Raw genomic sequence first — 16,774 nt, forward strand, 5'->3', positions numbered from 1 at the left:
GTGGTCTGTTGCCTGGGGGCAATAAGACAGGCACTGAGATGAGAGGGTGTACCCAGCTCTGTGTCGAAGGAGTGGGCATACTCTTCTACTCAGTCTGACTGGGAGGTGGAGTGGCTGCTTAACCGACTGCTCTGCCTAATAGACATGTACCACATGCATGGAAGATGCAGGCTGAAGGGAATGAGGACATACCAAACATACTCACTGCTAAATTATACTCCATACAATCCGAAGTAGTTTTGTTGATCAAGAAGCAGTTTGGAATCTCACACCTTCTCTCAGCAACCACATGAACTCGGCTGATCACTAAACTGTAGGTAACATTACCTTATGTTTATAAACTGCTTGAGAGCCTGCGTGCATTGCAGAGTACTTTATAGTGTCCCATCCTCTCATCTTGATTTTGAGTGTCACAGCAACGTTGTGCAGGAGGTACTGTGATTTTCCACTTGCTACTGATGGGAAACAGTTCAGAGAGGTGAAGTGACTTGTCTCAGGCTCAGACGGCTAGAAAAGAGAAAAGGCTGGACTTGAACCCAGGTGACATGGCAGTGAATCCGGGCTTCGTGTGCAGTGCAAGCCCAATTTCAGCTATGTTACCAGCCATGGAAAAGATATATTGGTACTTTAAAAGAACACGTATTTTCCTAAAGAATAGGGAAAATGATTCCTCCTGGTTTTGACTTTTGACCAATATTATGGGTTAAATAAGCACTATTACCATTATTCCAAGGGACTTAACAAAGCCTTAGTGTCTTCATTCCTTCTCCCCTTCTCCCTGTCTGCCTCCCTGCTCAGCTCTGTCTTCTCTAAGAGAGAATGCAGGTGTCATTACAGACAAACTGACCGGCTGCTTATGCTGCTCCATTGAGGCATTTGGGACTGTCCCACAAATGGGAGAAGTAAAGAAGTCAAACTGAATGCTCTCTGGGACTTCCCTCGTGGTGCAGTGGTTAAGAATCCGCCTGCCAATGCAGGGGACACGGGTTCGAGCCCTGGTCCAGGAAGATCCCACATGCCGCAGAGCAACTAAGCCTGTGCGACACAACTACTGAGGCTGCGCTCTAGAGCCCGCGTGCCACAACTACTGAAGCCTGTGTGCCTAGGGCCTGTGCTCCACAACAGGAGAAGCCATCGCCATGAGAAGTCTGCACACCGCGACAAAGAGTAGCCCCCACTCACCACAACTAGAGAAAGCCTGCATGCAGCAACGAAGACCCAACGCAGCCAAATAAATAAATAATTAACTAAAAAACAATTGAGTGCTTCCTTTAACCAGAGAGTTTCATCATCAATGAGTAGTTGAATGCTTTCTGTGCAAATAAAGGGAGAAATGCTTACAGAGTACGTTTCTGAATCAACAGCGAAAGATAGTATTGGCGATGTCATCAGGCTAACTGAGAAATCTCTTAGCAATGACAGAAGAGCAGGACTGTATTTGGTTCATATTGACTTTACTGAAGATGTACACACACTTGCTCAATGGTTCTAAGTATGTTGCAGGCTTAGGAATGGATTTCTGGTTTGTCTCACAGTCATAAAAAGTTCGTTAAATCATAACATGTATTTGGCAGCCCTCCCAGGGCTGTACCCATAGCTGTTACAAAGTCTCTCATCAATGCATGCTTCAAGGGATTACCAATTGATATTTAGAATATTTTTACTCCCCAGTAGGACGGGCACACAGGGAATTTGCAGCAATATCCGTGTTCATCAATACTGATGTTCATCAATACTGATGAACCATTTGACCTAAAGGGGGATTTGGGGTCTGCTGTACTACCAAGGAGAGGAATTTTTTTTTTTTTTTTTTTTTTTTTTGCGGTACGTGGGCCTCTCACTGCTGTGGCCTCTCCCGTTCCGGAGCACAGGCTCCGGACGCGCAGGCTCAGTGGCCATGGCTCACGGGCCCAGCTGCTCTGGGGCATGCGGGATCCACCCGGACCGGGGCACGAACACGCGTCCCCTGCATCGGCAGGCGGACTCTCAACCACTGCGCCACCAGGGAAGCCCCGAGACGAATTCTTTAACCAAGTCTGCAAGTGCCCCAGCTCTCGTGACCTAACTTTGGAGCCACTGATTGGGGGATGGCATTAGAGACTGTTTCACCACTTGGACTTCTGAATAAATATGTGGCATTTTGAAGAGAGATGCAGGGAGAAAATAAAAAGATCTGGTCTCAGGTAGTACCAGGCAAGCTCGTGTGAAATTACTTTTTGTCAAACTCGATGTGTCCACAGACTTCAGTGGCCGCAAATGCAGCCTTTGAGAGGGATTCATTAGTGTCAGGCAACACGCCCTGCTGAAAAAGATGGCAAATCGGGAATGTTCTGTCTGTCTGGCAGCCCCAGGAGAGCTGGGGAAAATGCAGAATCCTCATGATCAATTGAGTTCTCATGGGACCCACCAACAGGCAAATTCACCAAAAATCAAGAGTCTCTATGGAAGGAAATAATACGGCAGAGGAAAAAGGATCTGCTTCCACAGCCAGCCCTTCACCCTTCTAACCTAGGGCTTCCTGTTTCTGTTTATAGGCAAGAAAACCTGAATGTGTTTAGGGTCATAAGAGTACATTAGTATTGCTAAGACATAGCTTGATGCAGATGGATTCTGTCAACGTGGCAAATGTGCAGCGAGCGTGGGTAATGTTTACGGACGTTACTAACTTTCTAGCAGTGCTCATTACAACTTTCACTGGCTTATAAAATGATTTGGACATTGTCGTGTGCTCAGGTTACATGTAAAACAAATTTTTCTCCCCTGAGGAATATTAAAAACCAGGCTGAGCAGGAGAATGCCTAAAGAGCTCTTAGAGGCTTGCATACTCGCAAGCACAAATAAAGAATATTTGACTGAGCCTTAACTCTGATAAAGGCAGCCTAGTAAGAGGCAAAACCCTGGGGAAGCAATCGAGCATTTCCAGTTCATGTGGGAATGTGAATTTTACTTACTAATGAGAATATTATAGATACATTTCGTTTAGAATGTGCTTTTCACACCAGCTCCTCAGTTGGGTATCTCAGCTGGGTTTCGCTTGAATTTGTTACCTTACAAAGTTAAACACAGGTCTACGGCAGTCCCAAAGCCTCTATGTTAACCTGGAGCAGCATCTTAGACCAGCTTCTGGAGGTCTGTGAGAGTGACCTCAGATGGCCATCAGAGGATGAAGAAGGATGTGGGAGCCTGGGAACGAAAGGTGAGAAGAGGAAGGTGGTAGAGAGCTTCAAGAGCCCAGTGAGCTTCCAATAAATTGCCCCAAACGATTGCTCCCTGGATGGTTTAGCGTGAAATGTTCAGTGGAATCTGAGGGCAAATGCTAGATTTCACTAGTGCCTCTGATAAATGGCTCAGTCCACTGTCTGCTTTACTTGAAAAGAAGATCACGAAACCTCCCTTTCCCCCCATTGCTTGTTGATTCTAATGCTCCCAGGCATTTCGAAGGCAACATATAATCTAAGGGCTATAAAATGACATTTAGTTACAGCATCAGTTCCATTCAGAATGGCTTTGGGTTTTTTTTTTGCGTTCGCTCAAGGGTGAGCCACAGGTTGGCCATCCCTTGTTCAGGCTATTTTGAAGTGCCCCTTTCTTCGCACCTCCCACATCCACAAAGTCCCGTTGCTTGGCCCAGGGATGTTAGGTTGGCATAATGTTGCTAGCACCAAAATAATAATTCCTCTTTGTATCGTTTTTGGCACTCAAATTCAAAAAGGTTGACACTTCATAAGAGTGTTAAATTAAAGTGATGTGCTATTTGCATGAAGGTAATTGATCCACGAAGCGTATATCTTACTTAACAGTGTGGTTTGGTACGTCAAGCTTACGTTGAGATGATTACTTGCTGCACAATAAATATGCTAGAATAGTTTAGGAGCAGTAGATACAGCTTGAAATATATATTTAAAGGTGTTGGCAAGGATGACAAACTGACAGCTGGTTTGCCATTGCCCATTTGTCTCCAAGTGGCCACCTGGCAAAGGGCCTTGCTCTCTCCTCTCACAGACATACATCGGATAAAGTAGGAGTAGAGTTTTATACCCACAGTGAATTTATTCCTGGAGTAAACAGTTCCAACTGAAGGAGCATTGTGGTGAAAGTGGTTCATTTCCTGTTTCACTGTGAATAACCCCTAGGAAGCCAGTTGGTTTCTGGCCACTCCAAAGCAAAGGCCAACTAGCAGTTGGTTTTCACCAATAGCCCTTCCAGGATCTATGAATGTCTGCTGGAGAACGCAAACTTTCTGGGACTGGTCATTACATTTAGGGGGAAAAGTTTTGTTTTCTTTTATTTATTTATTATTAAATTTTATTTATTTATTATTAAATTTCATTTATTTATTTATTTTTGGCTGTGTTGGGTCTTCGTTACCGCGTGTGGGCTTCCTCTAGTTGCAGTGAGCGGGGGCTACTCTTCGTTGTGGTGCGTGGGCTTCTCGTTGTGGTGGCTTCTCTTGTTGCAGAGCATGGGCTCTACGTGCACGGGCTCAGTAGTTGTGGCACGCAGGCTCTGTAGTTGTAGCTCGTGGGCTCAGTAGCTGTGGCTCGTGAGCTCTAGAGCGCAGTCTCAGTAGTTGTGGCTCACGGGCTTAGTTGCTCCGCAGCTTGTGGGATCTTCCCGGAGCAGGGCTCGAACCTTTTGTCCCCTGCATTGTCAGGCGGATTCTTAACCACTGTGCCACCCAAACTGAAGCCCAAGTTTTGTTTTCTAATTCAGAAAAGAACTTCTTGGTTCCTTGTTGCCTGTTTGCCATGACATTCTGAAAAGGCAAACCAGATGCTAGATGTTGGGGAGGAAGAAACAACTATACTGTCAAATTGCATTCAGAGCCTGTCACATAGTCCTCTGAATCTTCTCAGTGGTGACAAATCTTTGTCCTCTGAGAACAGGCTATATTTGAACAAACAGCTAAAAGTCATTAGAGCCCACACTGGTGAACAAGGTGGTGACCACTCTCAGCAGTGAATGTTTAGGATTCTGAAATGAGCTGTGTCTCTCTGGTAAGGAGACAGATTCTCCTGTGTGGCTTCAAAGTGAGCTTTGGAGGCAGTTCTGATAAAGAGGCCTGCAGAAGTGTTGGAACATTGGATCAGTGCTCATGTCCTTGGAATCAGTGTATGTCCTCCCATGGGTGCCACTCAGAAGGTCATCATTCACTTGGATACGAAAGTTCTGGTGGTTGGTTGAAAAAGAGAAACCACATTTTACTTTGTTGTCATGCACTGTATGAATGTGGATTATAACACCTGGAGTTCTTTATAATTTTTGCCCAGTTCTGAAAATACAAGTCTTAGTGGTGGCATGGGGGACGCCCAGATAATGGACTTTGGAGTCAGACAGACCTAGTTCTACTTACTAGCCACGCTAGGTTTTGATGGTGTGTTAGGTTTTTGACTTGCCTTTCTACATCTGTTAAGTATCTATTTCACAACACTTTTTATGAGTATTAAAGGAATCCATGTACATAAATGTACATTTAGTACTGTGCCTGGCACGTATTAGGGGCTCAATAAATTGTTGCTATTGTCATTGTCATCATTATTATTACTATTACTACTACTGTTATTGCTGTTACTACAATGAAGCAGGTATCCAATGGCAGAGAAATGATTAGGAGACTGTTTTGTAAGTATTCACGGATAGGATGGCACTGCTGTAGGCAGGGGATATGGGAATGGAGGAGGTATGGAGGAAGGAGAATCAAGGTCATGGGTAGACGGTGAATCTAGGGACATTTTGAGGACAGAATGGAGGTGATCCCCATCTGTTTCTGAGCCTTCCATTTTTAGCAGAATATGTTGGTTTTTCAGGGAAGTTGGTAATGGAGATTTGTTTAGAGTTTATCATGCAAATGTTAGAGGTCAAAAAACCACATTGATGTTCTCCTCAATTAAGCTGGAAATATTTAAGACATTTAGACAATTAACTGCCTTGTTTACATGAACACTATGATAAATTAAAACATCCAAGATTGGCCAGGAATCACCCCTCCCACCCCGCCCCCACCCCACCCCCACACAAACGGGATCGACAAAGTAAAATTTCAACCGGAGCTGAGTTTTCTCTCCTAGCCACTCTGTGCTCATCAGTTGCGTGCTGTTTGGTCGCTTTTGCCTTGGACTCCCTCTTTTTTGCTGATGAGTTTCACAGTAATGAAGATATTTAAAGGTAGGCTCTGGGGCTTTCAATATGTATTATGAGCGTGTTTTGTATGCATACAGTGACTCAGCTGATCCACAAGCTTAGTCAAAAGCTCAGGTGGAGTGACTTTGACAGAGCTCCTGGTAATAAGGGGATATCGTTGAGAAGAGCAGCTGCAAATTCCCAGGCACTGTTCCTTAGAGGAAGCTGAATATTTCTCAATATCAGTTGGAGAGCAGTTGGTGGGAAAATGCTTGTCTCATGCACTTCTGCTTCCTTAGTCTCCTGCCCTGAAGTAAAGCTCACTTGTAGGATCATAAATAAGAAGCTGCAGAATTCCTGCTAGTGGAAGAGACACACGTGTGTTGAGTGATAGGCCCTCATTCGAAATGAAAGGCATTGTGGGAGATGCCTGGGGCTTTTGGATTAATGCTGCCTCATCAAGGCCCTTGGATCACTGTGGAATCTGCATCTTCTAATTTTTTTTATTGTGCTAAAAACCATATAAAATAAAATTTACCATCATAACTATTTTAAGTGTACAGCTCAGTAGTGTTAAGTATATTCACCTTGTTGTGCAACAGATCTCTAGAACTCTTTTCATCTTGTGAAACGGAAACTCTGTTCCCGTTAAACAACTTCCCATTTCTCCCTCCCCCAAGCCCCTGGCAACCATTCTACTTTCTGTTTTTATGGCAACCATTCTACTTTCTGTTTTTATGAGTTTGACTACTTCAGATACCTCCTATAAATGGAATCATAGAGTATTTGTCTTTTTGTGACTGGTTTATTTCGCTAAGCAAAATGTCCTCAAGGTTCATCCACATTGTAAAATGTGTCAGGATTTCTGTCCTTTTCAAGGCTGAATAGTATTGCATTGTATGCATATACCACATTTTGCTTATTCATTCATCGTGAATGAACCTTTAAGTGCATCTTCTAATTTTAAGGGGACCTTTTGTCCACTGCCCCTACCTTACAATCTCACACAGTGTAAAATGTCAAAAGATAAGAAGATCTTGGCAATTAGGGAAAGTGCATTACAAGAGTTGGCAAAATGAGGGAAGAGAGAAGAACATTATTTAATTCATCATGGTTCCTGCATGCTGAGGGAATCCCACCTGCTATACTATTTTGAAGTATAAGTAAAAAAAGTGTAAGTCATAAGTGTCTTGGGACCAGGATTTCCAAATCTCAATTTTCATAGACAACAGAGCACTTGTTTATCATTAACACAGCTTCTATAAAGTAGTGAAAAGATTTTCAACCTGTGTAAGGTTGAGTTGATGAATAATGTGGTAAAAAGAGAGAATGTGAGTGAAAACACCTAGTACAGGGACTAGTGATGTAGGAGGCTCAATAAATGTTGATTAAAGTAATAGTTAACTTACTATTTTTAAAATTTTTATTGAAATATAGTTGATTTACAATGTGTTAGTTTCAGGTGTACAGCAAAGTGATTCAGTTATATATACATATATATATATATAAAACTTATTAAGATGTGTATATATATATATATACTTTTTAAGATTCTTTTCCATTTTAGGTTCTTACAAGATACTGAGTATAGTTCCCTGCGCTATATAGTAGGTCCTTGTTGCTTATCTATTTTATCTATAGTAGTGTGTATATTTGAATCCCACACTCCTGATTTATCCTTTCCCCCCTTTCCCCTTTGGTAACCATAATTTTATAGTTAACTTACTATTAACTATTTCATTAATATGGGTTGCGTGCCTTCTGCGTGCAAGGCCCGACTGAGCAAGTGGAGTGGGGTATAGAACTATGAATTGACGTAGCTGCTATTTGTTGAGTGTGTCAAAGAGAAAACTAAGTCAGAGGCAGAATTAACAAAGCCTGCTGACTCATAAACTTGCTGCAGTAACTTTTATTTCAGCGGGGGTACAAAAGTGTTAGAGAAAGTACGAAGACCGTCTTTGATTGGTAAGCATTCAATTAATGTGGGGATTTTAGAAGCAGGGGAAACTTTCTAATTGATCTTCAGGTATGGTTGGCAGTCCTTGGTTGGCTGCATGAGGGCAAACAAGCATTTTAGGGACATTTCAGTAGAGCAAAGTTTATTCAGTGTTAAGAGTGGAAGATTGTCTGTGGCTGGCCATTTCCTGGAACAACTCAGGATCGATGGGGTGTGTACTTGCGGTCAAACTGTCATCGTGGTCCTTATGGTGAAGTACAGAGAGGTTAAATAACTTGTCTGAAGAGCCATATTTGGTAAGTAGCAATATTCTTTAGAAAACATGATCTATAGCGACAGATGGGAAAGAAGGGACATTGGTTCTGTTACAGAAGAGAAGGCTAAGACGTGTGCCTGGTAGAGAGGTATTTATTCTCATTTAAATCATCATCTTCATCATCATCCCCTTAAGCAATATTTATTAAGTGCCCTGACACCATATGCTGAATGAGGCTTTTGGGATCTCAACAGAGAAGAAGTAATAGATTTGTTTTTCTCAGCAAAAAGAGGAGCATTTTGTGATATTTTTGTTTGCTCATGCATTTCTCCCTGTATTTAAGATAATCCAACTTTATTTTTCTTCAATTGCTGTTGCTTTTGAAGGGGAAAATGAAAACAATCGTAGACCAAATGCTTCTCAGCAGCAATAGTCTGTATTGTCATTTTTCAGAAATCCCAACAAGAGATTGGAAAGAGCCTTGTCGGGTCAGTGAAAGAAGAGAGGGGATGTCTCTCATTTCAGGTATCTAAGCAAGGCTTAGATGATCTTGATTTTGAATTTGATGCACGAGAAGTCAAAATAGCATATTTCAAAGTAATGCACTCTTCTAAGTTCAGATTAGGGCCCTAAGGTCTAGGAGGGAGCCAGGGGGGCCGTCCTCAGAAAGTTTCCGCCCTCCATTTTCCTTGGATTAAGTAGTGCGAACACTAACAGGTGCTGAAGAGGAGTGACGCCATTGTTCTTCTGCCCCACCTGTAGGGCATTTCTCAGATTGTTTCTGGGGGTGGAGGAAGGAAAGCAATTTCATCTTGGAAACAACCACAGCCATAGTCTCAGCCCCAAGCTGAAAACAAGGGATTCAAAACTGTAGGGAGTCAATGTATCATCTGGAATCCTATGAAATGTGCCATTGCTTTCTTTTTTTCTCTTTTTTTTTCTACATATGGGCCTGTCCCACTCATTTTTCCTCTGTATCTAGCAACATCACCACCACCTCTGTCAGAGGACTATGATGGATATATGGGTGTGCAAAGAACTCCAGGCAGACAGGGAGACATCTGCTCTTCCACTGTTGCACAAACAGGAGGGCAGCGAAAGCCCTGACTGTCAGAACTACCCTTTTTTGAATGTTCACCATGCCCAGGGAAGGGCATGTGTCTCGTCGCTTTTTTTTTTTTGCGGTACGCGGGCCTCTCACTGTTGTGGCCTCTCCCGTTGCGGAGCACAGGCTCAGCGGCCATGACTCACGGGCCTAGCTGCTCCGCGGCATGTGGGATCCTCCCGGACTGGGGCACGAACCCGTGTCCCCTGCGTCGGCCCGCGGACTCTCAACCACTGCGCCACCAGGGAAGCCCCTGTCTCGTCTCCTTTAATCCTCAGAAGAACCCAGTGGGGTAGGTACTATTGTTAGTATTTCCATTTTATGCATAAGAAAATTGGGACTCCAAGAAGTTAGGTAACGTGCTCAAGGTCACGCAGTTAGGATAGAGGAGGGGTCTGGACTCAAACCCAGGTCTGTCCGCTCTGTTGGACTTGCCACTTTGGGATTTCTTTCTGACCCCAATTCCTAATTTTCATGTTAAGTACTAAAAGCTGCGTATTAGAATACCTGTAAGTTCTGCCTCGTAAGCATGCTTAGAACAGAAATTCTGGAGACCTTGGGGGGTTGGTTTGAAAAGGCTGAACCCACTCCACAGCTTATGGCTAGCCTCCTTCCTCGAGCTGGGAGACTTGGCCCTTTAAGTGGAAAGCGGAAGTCCGAGCGCAGGTATATCAGGTATAGGTGCTTCTGTGGCTGCGCAATGACAGTTAAGAGAAAGAAAACAGGTTCTAGAGAAACCCTAGCAGGTCGTTCTGGACTGACCTCATTTACTCCCCCCACTTTCCTGATGGGAAAACTGAGGCTGAGAGAGTGCCAGTGCGGTTACCAGGTGAGTTAGTGGCAGATCTTGGACTTGTCTCTGGGTTTTCCAGACCAGAACTTTGCTTGAGAATGCTGCCTGACTTTGCACTTGGGACATTTCTTCTTTCTTTAGCATCATGACTAGTGACAAGCACTGGTGGCAGCAGGCCTGGGAGCTGGGAGAGGGTGCTTCTGCGCTTCGTTAAGATGGAGAGCAAAAGAGAAGTGAGGGCTGTTTCTCTGAGCCACCTTGGAGGAGCAGTAGTGTTCATTACAATCATTGTGCTGTGTTGATGTGGCATTAGCAATTTGATTCCGTTGAAAAACAGTGTAGAATGTTGTCTGCTAGAAAGTGGCCATTTGATGCTGGTACCTGATATTTAAATATAGTTTGCAGTACAAATAGGGGTGCACATGGCCATCTCAGGCAAATCCCAAGTGACTCTTATCTTTGTCACAGAACCTAAGTGCATTTGGACACAATTATCAACACTTTCCTTCTAATGAGTCTGATTAATCCATACATACAGTGGAGCGTACTCCTTATTAACAATCCCCACGCGAACCCTTCATAGAGGTACTTTGAGTCTCCCCGTCAAATGTCATGTAGGGTTTCCAGACGAGGTTCAGTACAGCTCTGCAAACAGAATGGGGAAAGATCAGGTCTTTCCCGGCCACATTTGCTTTCCGTTGCACATGTGTTTCCCCGTCCCTGCTCTCACAGCATCTTAGGAAAAAGCCTCCCTACCTTGAAGAAATATAACAGCAGGTCTGGGGAGATGGGGAGCATTTTGTAAGGGCTTCTCCATCCTGACTTTTGCATTTACACCTCATTTCTTTTCAGGCTCTGGATGGATGGGCCACTGCTGATTGGTACAGCTGGTTTGACATTTCAATGAGTTGAGTAGCAGGTGGAGCAGCTGATGGGGGACAAGACCTCTGGGAAAGCCAGGGAGGTAGCTGCCGCGGAGGGGGAAGAATCTTGTGGAGCCCGAGTCTTCTCGAAGCTCCTAACGATGAGCAGTAAGTCCCCCCTCCCCCAGCCCCTGCCAGTCCTTGGTGTTCACAAAGCCACCCAAATTCCCTCAGCCACTCCTACGACCTGGGGCCACCAAATACCACTGGCACAGCTCCTTTCAAGTAACAGGTAGTTCCTGTTGTTCTTGAGGCCCTGGCTCTCCTGCCTTATTCTCTATATCCATGCTCTTCTCTCCAGCCCTGCTCTGTTTTGTTAAATCCAGTGGTCAGTTTTCAGTCCTCTGTGTCTTAATGTCTCAGCAGCATTTGACCCAGTGACTGCTCCCTCTTTCTTGAAATTCTTTTCTCCCTTGGCTTCTGGGACACCTCACTCCCCAGAATTTTCTCCTCCCTCTCTGGCCTCCCCTTTTTTCTTTATCAGACTCAGTTTCCTCCTCTTCCCAACTTATAAATGTTGGAGTGACCCAGGACTGAGTCCTGGGCACTCTTCCTCTTTTCTACATTTTCTCCTAGCAAATGATGTCATCTAGCACAAACAAACAACTCCCCCAAATGCCACAAAAAACACAAACAAACAACAACCACCACCACCACCACAACAAAGTCCTTACAAAGACGTAGAGCATGTGAAGGGGATGCTGTGTATTGGTAAATAGGTTGAGAATGTTAATTGGGAACCAGAGAGTAGGAGGTGATGGCTGTCAGGCTGAGGTCTTTTATTTTGTAGGCAGTGTGGTTCAGGGTGAGGGCACCTAGAGGCATGTGAGCAGGGGAGTGACGTGATCACACTTGCAGTTTTGGAAGATGTATCAGAAGGCAGACCGTGAGAGCTTATCTTTTCCTCTGAAGAGGGAAAGGCAGTAAAAATCCTCTTCCATTTGGACAGGTAATAAAGAGTTGCGTTGAAAAATCTGCTCAAATACTTGGCAAAACAGGTGGGGTCTTCCCTTTCACTGTCCTGCAGAGCTTCAGTCTAGCCATAGTCTTAGGTGAGTGCTAAGCAGCTTTCCTGGCTCTTAATCATTTTCAAGTAGCCGTTGAGAGGGTCGGGCAGACAAGTGTCTCCCCTTTTAGGCCTGCATCTGGTGGAGAGCGCCCAGACAGTAAGATCCTGGGGAAGGTTATGTATTTGAGCTCTGAAGTCCTTATTTTAACTTTCTTTAGTTTTTCTGCATCGCGGTTACATATTTCAGGTCCTTAAACCCAGGATAGTTATTGCAGCCAATTATAATAGCAATTTCCCCCAAGATACTGACTTTGTTCTGCAAATGGCGCATTCATAATTACATTATTTTTACGCATCACCATAAAATACCAAGAGTCATCTAATATATCATTGACAAGAGGTAAGTTTTAGAGAATTTAAAATAAATTGCTGAAAAAGTTAGATGACTTCTTATTATTATTCTCTTAGAGCCCAAACAGCTGTCACTTGTAACTGAAAATCACATCTGATTGGCTGGTATCAGCATTAGGGTTTGAAGTGAGGAAACTGGAAAAAAGAGCCCCAGCTCCTGTTTTGTACCTTTGGTTGGAGGAAGGGGATAGGATGGGGGAATTTCCTATTAGTGTCCAACAATGAGAGTTTGCTTGTACTATATACGAAATATGGTCATGAGATAGATTTTGGCCTTTAAGCTTGGGAGGCTGTGTAGGCTGCATGTAAGAATGCTTCCATTCCTCAGAAGCTGGCTAGAAGCAAGCTTTCTTTGGGATCTGTCTTCAGAGGCAGTTTACGAACCAAACAGGAGAACCAGGTCTTATTACATTGGAGTCACAGGTGGTGGTTGTTTTAACTAAAATAACATCTTTTAGCTTTCCACCCCTGGCCCTCTAAGCCCACACCCAAAGGATGAAGATGTGTGGCCACTGAGGGCATTGGAAGGTTGGGCTGCAGGTCCCGAAGGCAGTTTCCCAGGAGGTAGTCACACACCTTAGATATTCTCTGGAGACGAGAGGACCTCCAAGGGGGTCAGCATAACACAGAGCACACTCATGTCTATGGTTAAGGTCTGACGTCACCTTTCTTTAGGATTTAAAAATGTTATGACTTTATTGCTTTTTTCCCTGTTATAAAAGTAGTCCATATTCATTGCGGTAATTAAAAAAACAATAACAAAGAAGAAAATAAAATCTATTAATAATACCTCCCGTCCCAAGATAGTCCCTACTAACACTTGGTGGTTATGTTCCCAGACATTTTCTTTCTTTTTTTTTAATTGGAGTATGATTGCTTTACAATGTTGTGTTAGTTTCTGCTGTACAATGAAGTGAATCAGTTATATGTAAACATACATCCTCTCCCTCTTGGACCTCCCTCCCACCGCCCCGCCCCCATCCCAGCCCTCTAGGTCATCACAGAGCACCGAGCAGGTTCCCACTAGCTATCTGTTTTACACATGGTAGTGTATATACGTCAGACATTTTCCAGACATGACACAAACTCACACATATCCATCCATCAGCAAGTTTTGTCGGTTTTACTTCTTAAATTTGTCTTTATATCTTATTGCTACTTCTACTGTTACTACCATGATCCAAAGATCTCCTTCTCTCGCTTGGACAACTGCAATAGCTTCCTAACTGGGATCTCTGCCTTCACCCTTGCTGTTCTCCAAATCGTTTTCCCTCCCATGGCAACTGTGGCCTTTTTGAAACACAAACGAAATCATCCCCCCTCTCCTCCTTAAAGCCCCCCTTAAATATTCCTGTTGTTGTTAGGATAAAGACTAAACTTCACCGGGCTACAAGGATCTCCTGATCTGTCCACTTCCTTCATTCAGCCTTATCTCATGACAGTCTCCCTGTCATTCCCTACGTTAGCCACTCTGGACTTCCCATCATTTCCTCAGCTGATTTTCCGTCTCAGAGCCTTTGCCCTAGCTATTTCTAAAAACACTCTTTTATGCTGCTTCCTCAGAGAGGTCCTGAGTTTGATTAGGACCTGCCCTACCTGTGTTGGTCTGGTAGGAGTTTTTCAAACTGGGAACAAAGGGAGAACACAGTTGGAATTGAGCAACCCCCGAATGTACTCTCAGAGTCCTGACTTGTTCCTATATCCTGTTCTGTCTTCATGTCCTGACTCCTCTGAACCCTCACTGGTCTTCCCGCTGTATCTTACTGGTCTCCAGGTTACTCCAGCCCATTTCCTGACATGAACCCAGAGTTATGTACTTTTGTTTGGCTTCTGTCATCTAAATTTTGTTCTCTACTTGGTCCGTTGGCACTTAGCTCTTCTTTCCTGGGAATTCACAGAAATCTTGAAAGGCAATGAGGTTTCCAAAATTTATGGAATGGGAGTTGAATATTCATACAATGGTAAATTGCTCAGCAATAAAAATGAATGAAATACTGATATATGCGATAGCATGGTCGAATCTCCAAAGTATGTTGAGTGAAAGGAGAAAGACACAAAAGATTACAGACTCTATGATTCCATTTATAAGAAGTTCTAGAATAAGCAAAACCCATCTCTGGTGAAAAAATGGTAATAATTGTTGCCACTGGTGGATGAATAGGGATTGGCTAGGAGAGGAGGCATAAGGAAATTTACTAGGGTGATAAAAATATTCTACACCTTGTTAGAAGTTTGCGTTACACAGGTTTATGCATTTGTCAAAGCTCATTGAATGGTACGCTTAAGACACATGCGTTGTACCTTTTACAAATTTTAACCTAAAGGAAAGAACCATAAACAAATGTTAAACTCTAGTTTAAAAAGCATACTGTAGTGTTTAGGGGTGAAGTGTACTGATGTTTGCAATTTACTTTGAAGTGCATCCAAAAATAAGATAGATTGATCAATGGCTAGATATGTGGTAAAGTAAATATAACAAGACGTTCATTGCATAATATAGGTGATGTGTGTGTTCATTGTACAGTTCTTTCAAAACGTTCTGTAGTTTTGATGTTTTTCTAATAAAAATATTGGGGAAAATGTTCTAGACTGAAAATCTCTCTGCACTATGAAATGTTTTGTAAAGTAAATACACTGGAAATGATTGGGTATTAGAAATGATTTCCACCTAATTTGTCTGTTTTGGAATATGGGGGTTATTTTGAAAGAGTAAGGCCTACCTCTAATGGGTATATAGACCAAGAAACACAGTCTTAGAAGAATTCTTTTTTTTAGTTTTAAATTTTTATTGGAGTATAGTTGATGTACAGTGTTGTGTTAGTTTCAGGTGTACAGCAAAATGAATCAGTTTTACATATACATATATCCACTCTGTTTTAGATTCTTTTCCCATATAGGCCATTACAGAGTATTGAGTAGAGTTCCACGTGCTATATACTAGATCCTTATTATAGAAGAGTTCTTATACCAGCCTGGGGATGCTGGGAGCCACGGAGATACTTTGTAAATAAGTAAGGCGTGTGTGCAGGTACAGAAGGGAATTGGTTAGTGATTCCCTAATAGTTTGGACTCAGAGTCCAAACTGTCTAAAACCGAGGCTTCCCCTCTACCCAAACACCAGGCTCAAAAGGAGATGAGGCTTCACAGCCTCAGATGGGATTGTTTTAGAAGCTAGGAGGCCAGTTGCCTTAAATTTTAGGGTAACTTGCCTGCGTTTCTCTAGCCAGGAAAGATAGGAGGGAACAAAAATGCTCAGGGTCTCTGCAAACTCTCCTTGACCATGAACTTTCTGGAAATTCTGCTAGACTGTAAGCTTTATGATGGACTCAGTGTGCCTTGTTCAACACAGTTTCCTTGGCATTCAGCACAGAGCCTGGCACTCAACAAACACCCGCTAACTATATGAGTGTGTGACTGAATAAATACAATTTGTTGATTCCTGTGTAGCTAACTTCTTTCAGATCTCCAGGAATCAGTCCCTGAGAGTCTCCTTTTCCACCCCAGACCCTGTGAAGCCCTTCTTTTATATCCTTCTGTTGTTGTTGTTCTAACCTTCAGTGCATTTTAAAATGACGGTTTTAATGTCTGTCTTCCTCGCTTGCTTATAAGTCCCATGAGGGCAGGAGTGGTGCTTGTCTCAGCTACCACTGTTTCCCCTAGTGTCCAATAGATGGGATCTATAGATTCAGTGAAGGAGCACAGCCCTTCCCTGCTCTGAGTAAGTTATCCTGCTATGTGTTTGCACTCTGCTTTTCCCAGTGGGAATTAGACTTTGTCTCCCTCACTGTACTGGGCACAGAATGGGCCTCAGTCAAGTAGAGTTCATGATGGCTGGGCTCGTCATGCACAACGATGTTCCTTCTCACTGGGAACAGCTGACATTGAGGTTTTGCCTGCAATACACGATGGCCAAACAGCTTTAATAGGGACTAAACCAGCAGATGTAAATATCTGTGGCCTAGTCTGACTGAGAATGCTTTTTAATGAATCGTATCAAACTGTTGCCAAAGCCTGGCTCAGTCAACTTAAGAGGAGGTTAAGTAGAGGGATTTAAGTCAGCCAACATGGTTCGTGGCCCTTGGTTCTCACCCCTGCCTCTGACAACTCCAGCGATAGCCAGGAGTGGTTGGAGACTTGTCTGTAAGTTTCCAGGTAGCTGGGGGCAGAGGATGTGAAATAAAGTTGCCCTCTTAAAACTGC

The 16,774-nt window shown here is 43.4% G+C and overlaps 1 protein-coding gene across 4 annotated transcripts in view; it reads left to right on the forward strand.

Moving 5' to 3' along the window:
• Positions 1-11,215, forward strand: part of LOC307180894 (uncharacterized protein) — a 64,460-nt gene extending 53,245 nt beyond the window's left edge. For all 4 annotated transcript variants that reach the window (XM_079911454.1, XM_079911455.1, XM_079911456.1 and 1 more), the window contains one exon: positions 11,084-11,215. In XM_079911454.1, coding sequence (XP_079767580.1) covers positions 11,084-11,143 — 60 coding nt within the window. In that variant the 3' untranslated portion in view covers positions 11,144-11,215. The remainder of the gene's footprint in view (positions 1-11,083) is intronic.
• Positions 11,216-16,774: the final 5,559 nt, after the last annotated feature.

This window comes from Stenella coeruleoalba (genome assembly GCF_951394435.1).
Source record: "Stenella coeruleoalba genome assembly, chromosome: X".
Taxonomy (NCBI): domain Eukaryota; kingdom Metazoa; phylum Chordata; class Mammalia; order Artiodactyla; family Delphinidae; genus Stenella; species Stenella coeruleoalba.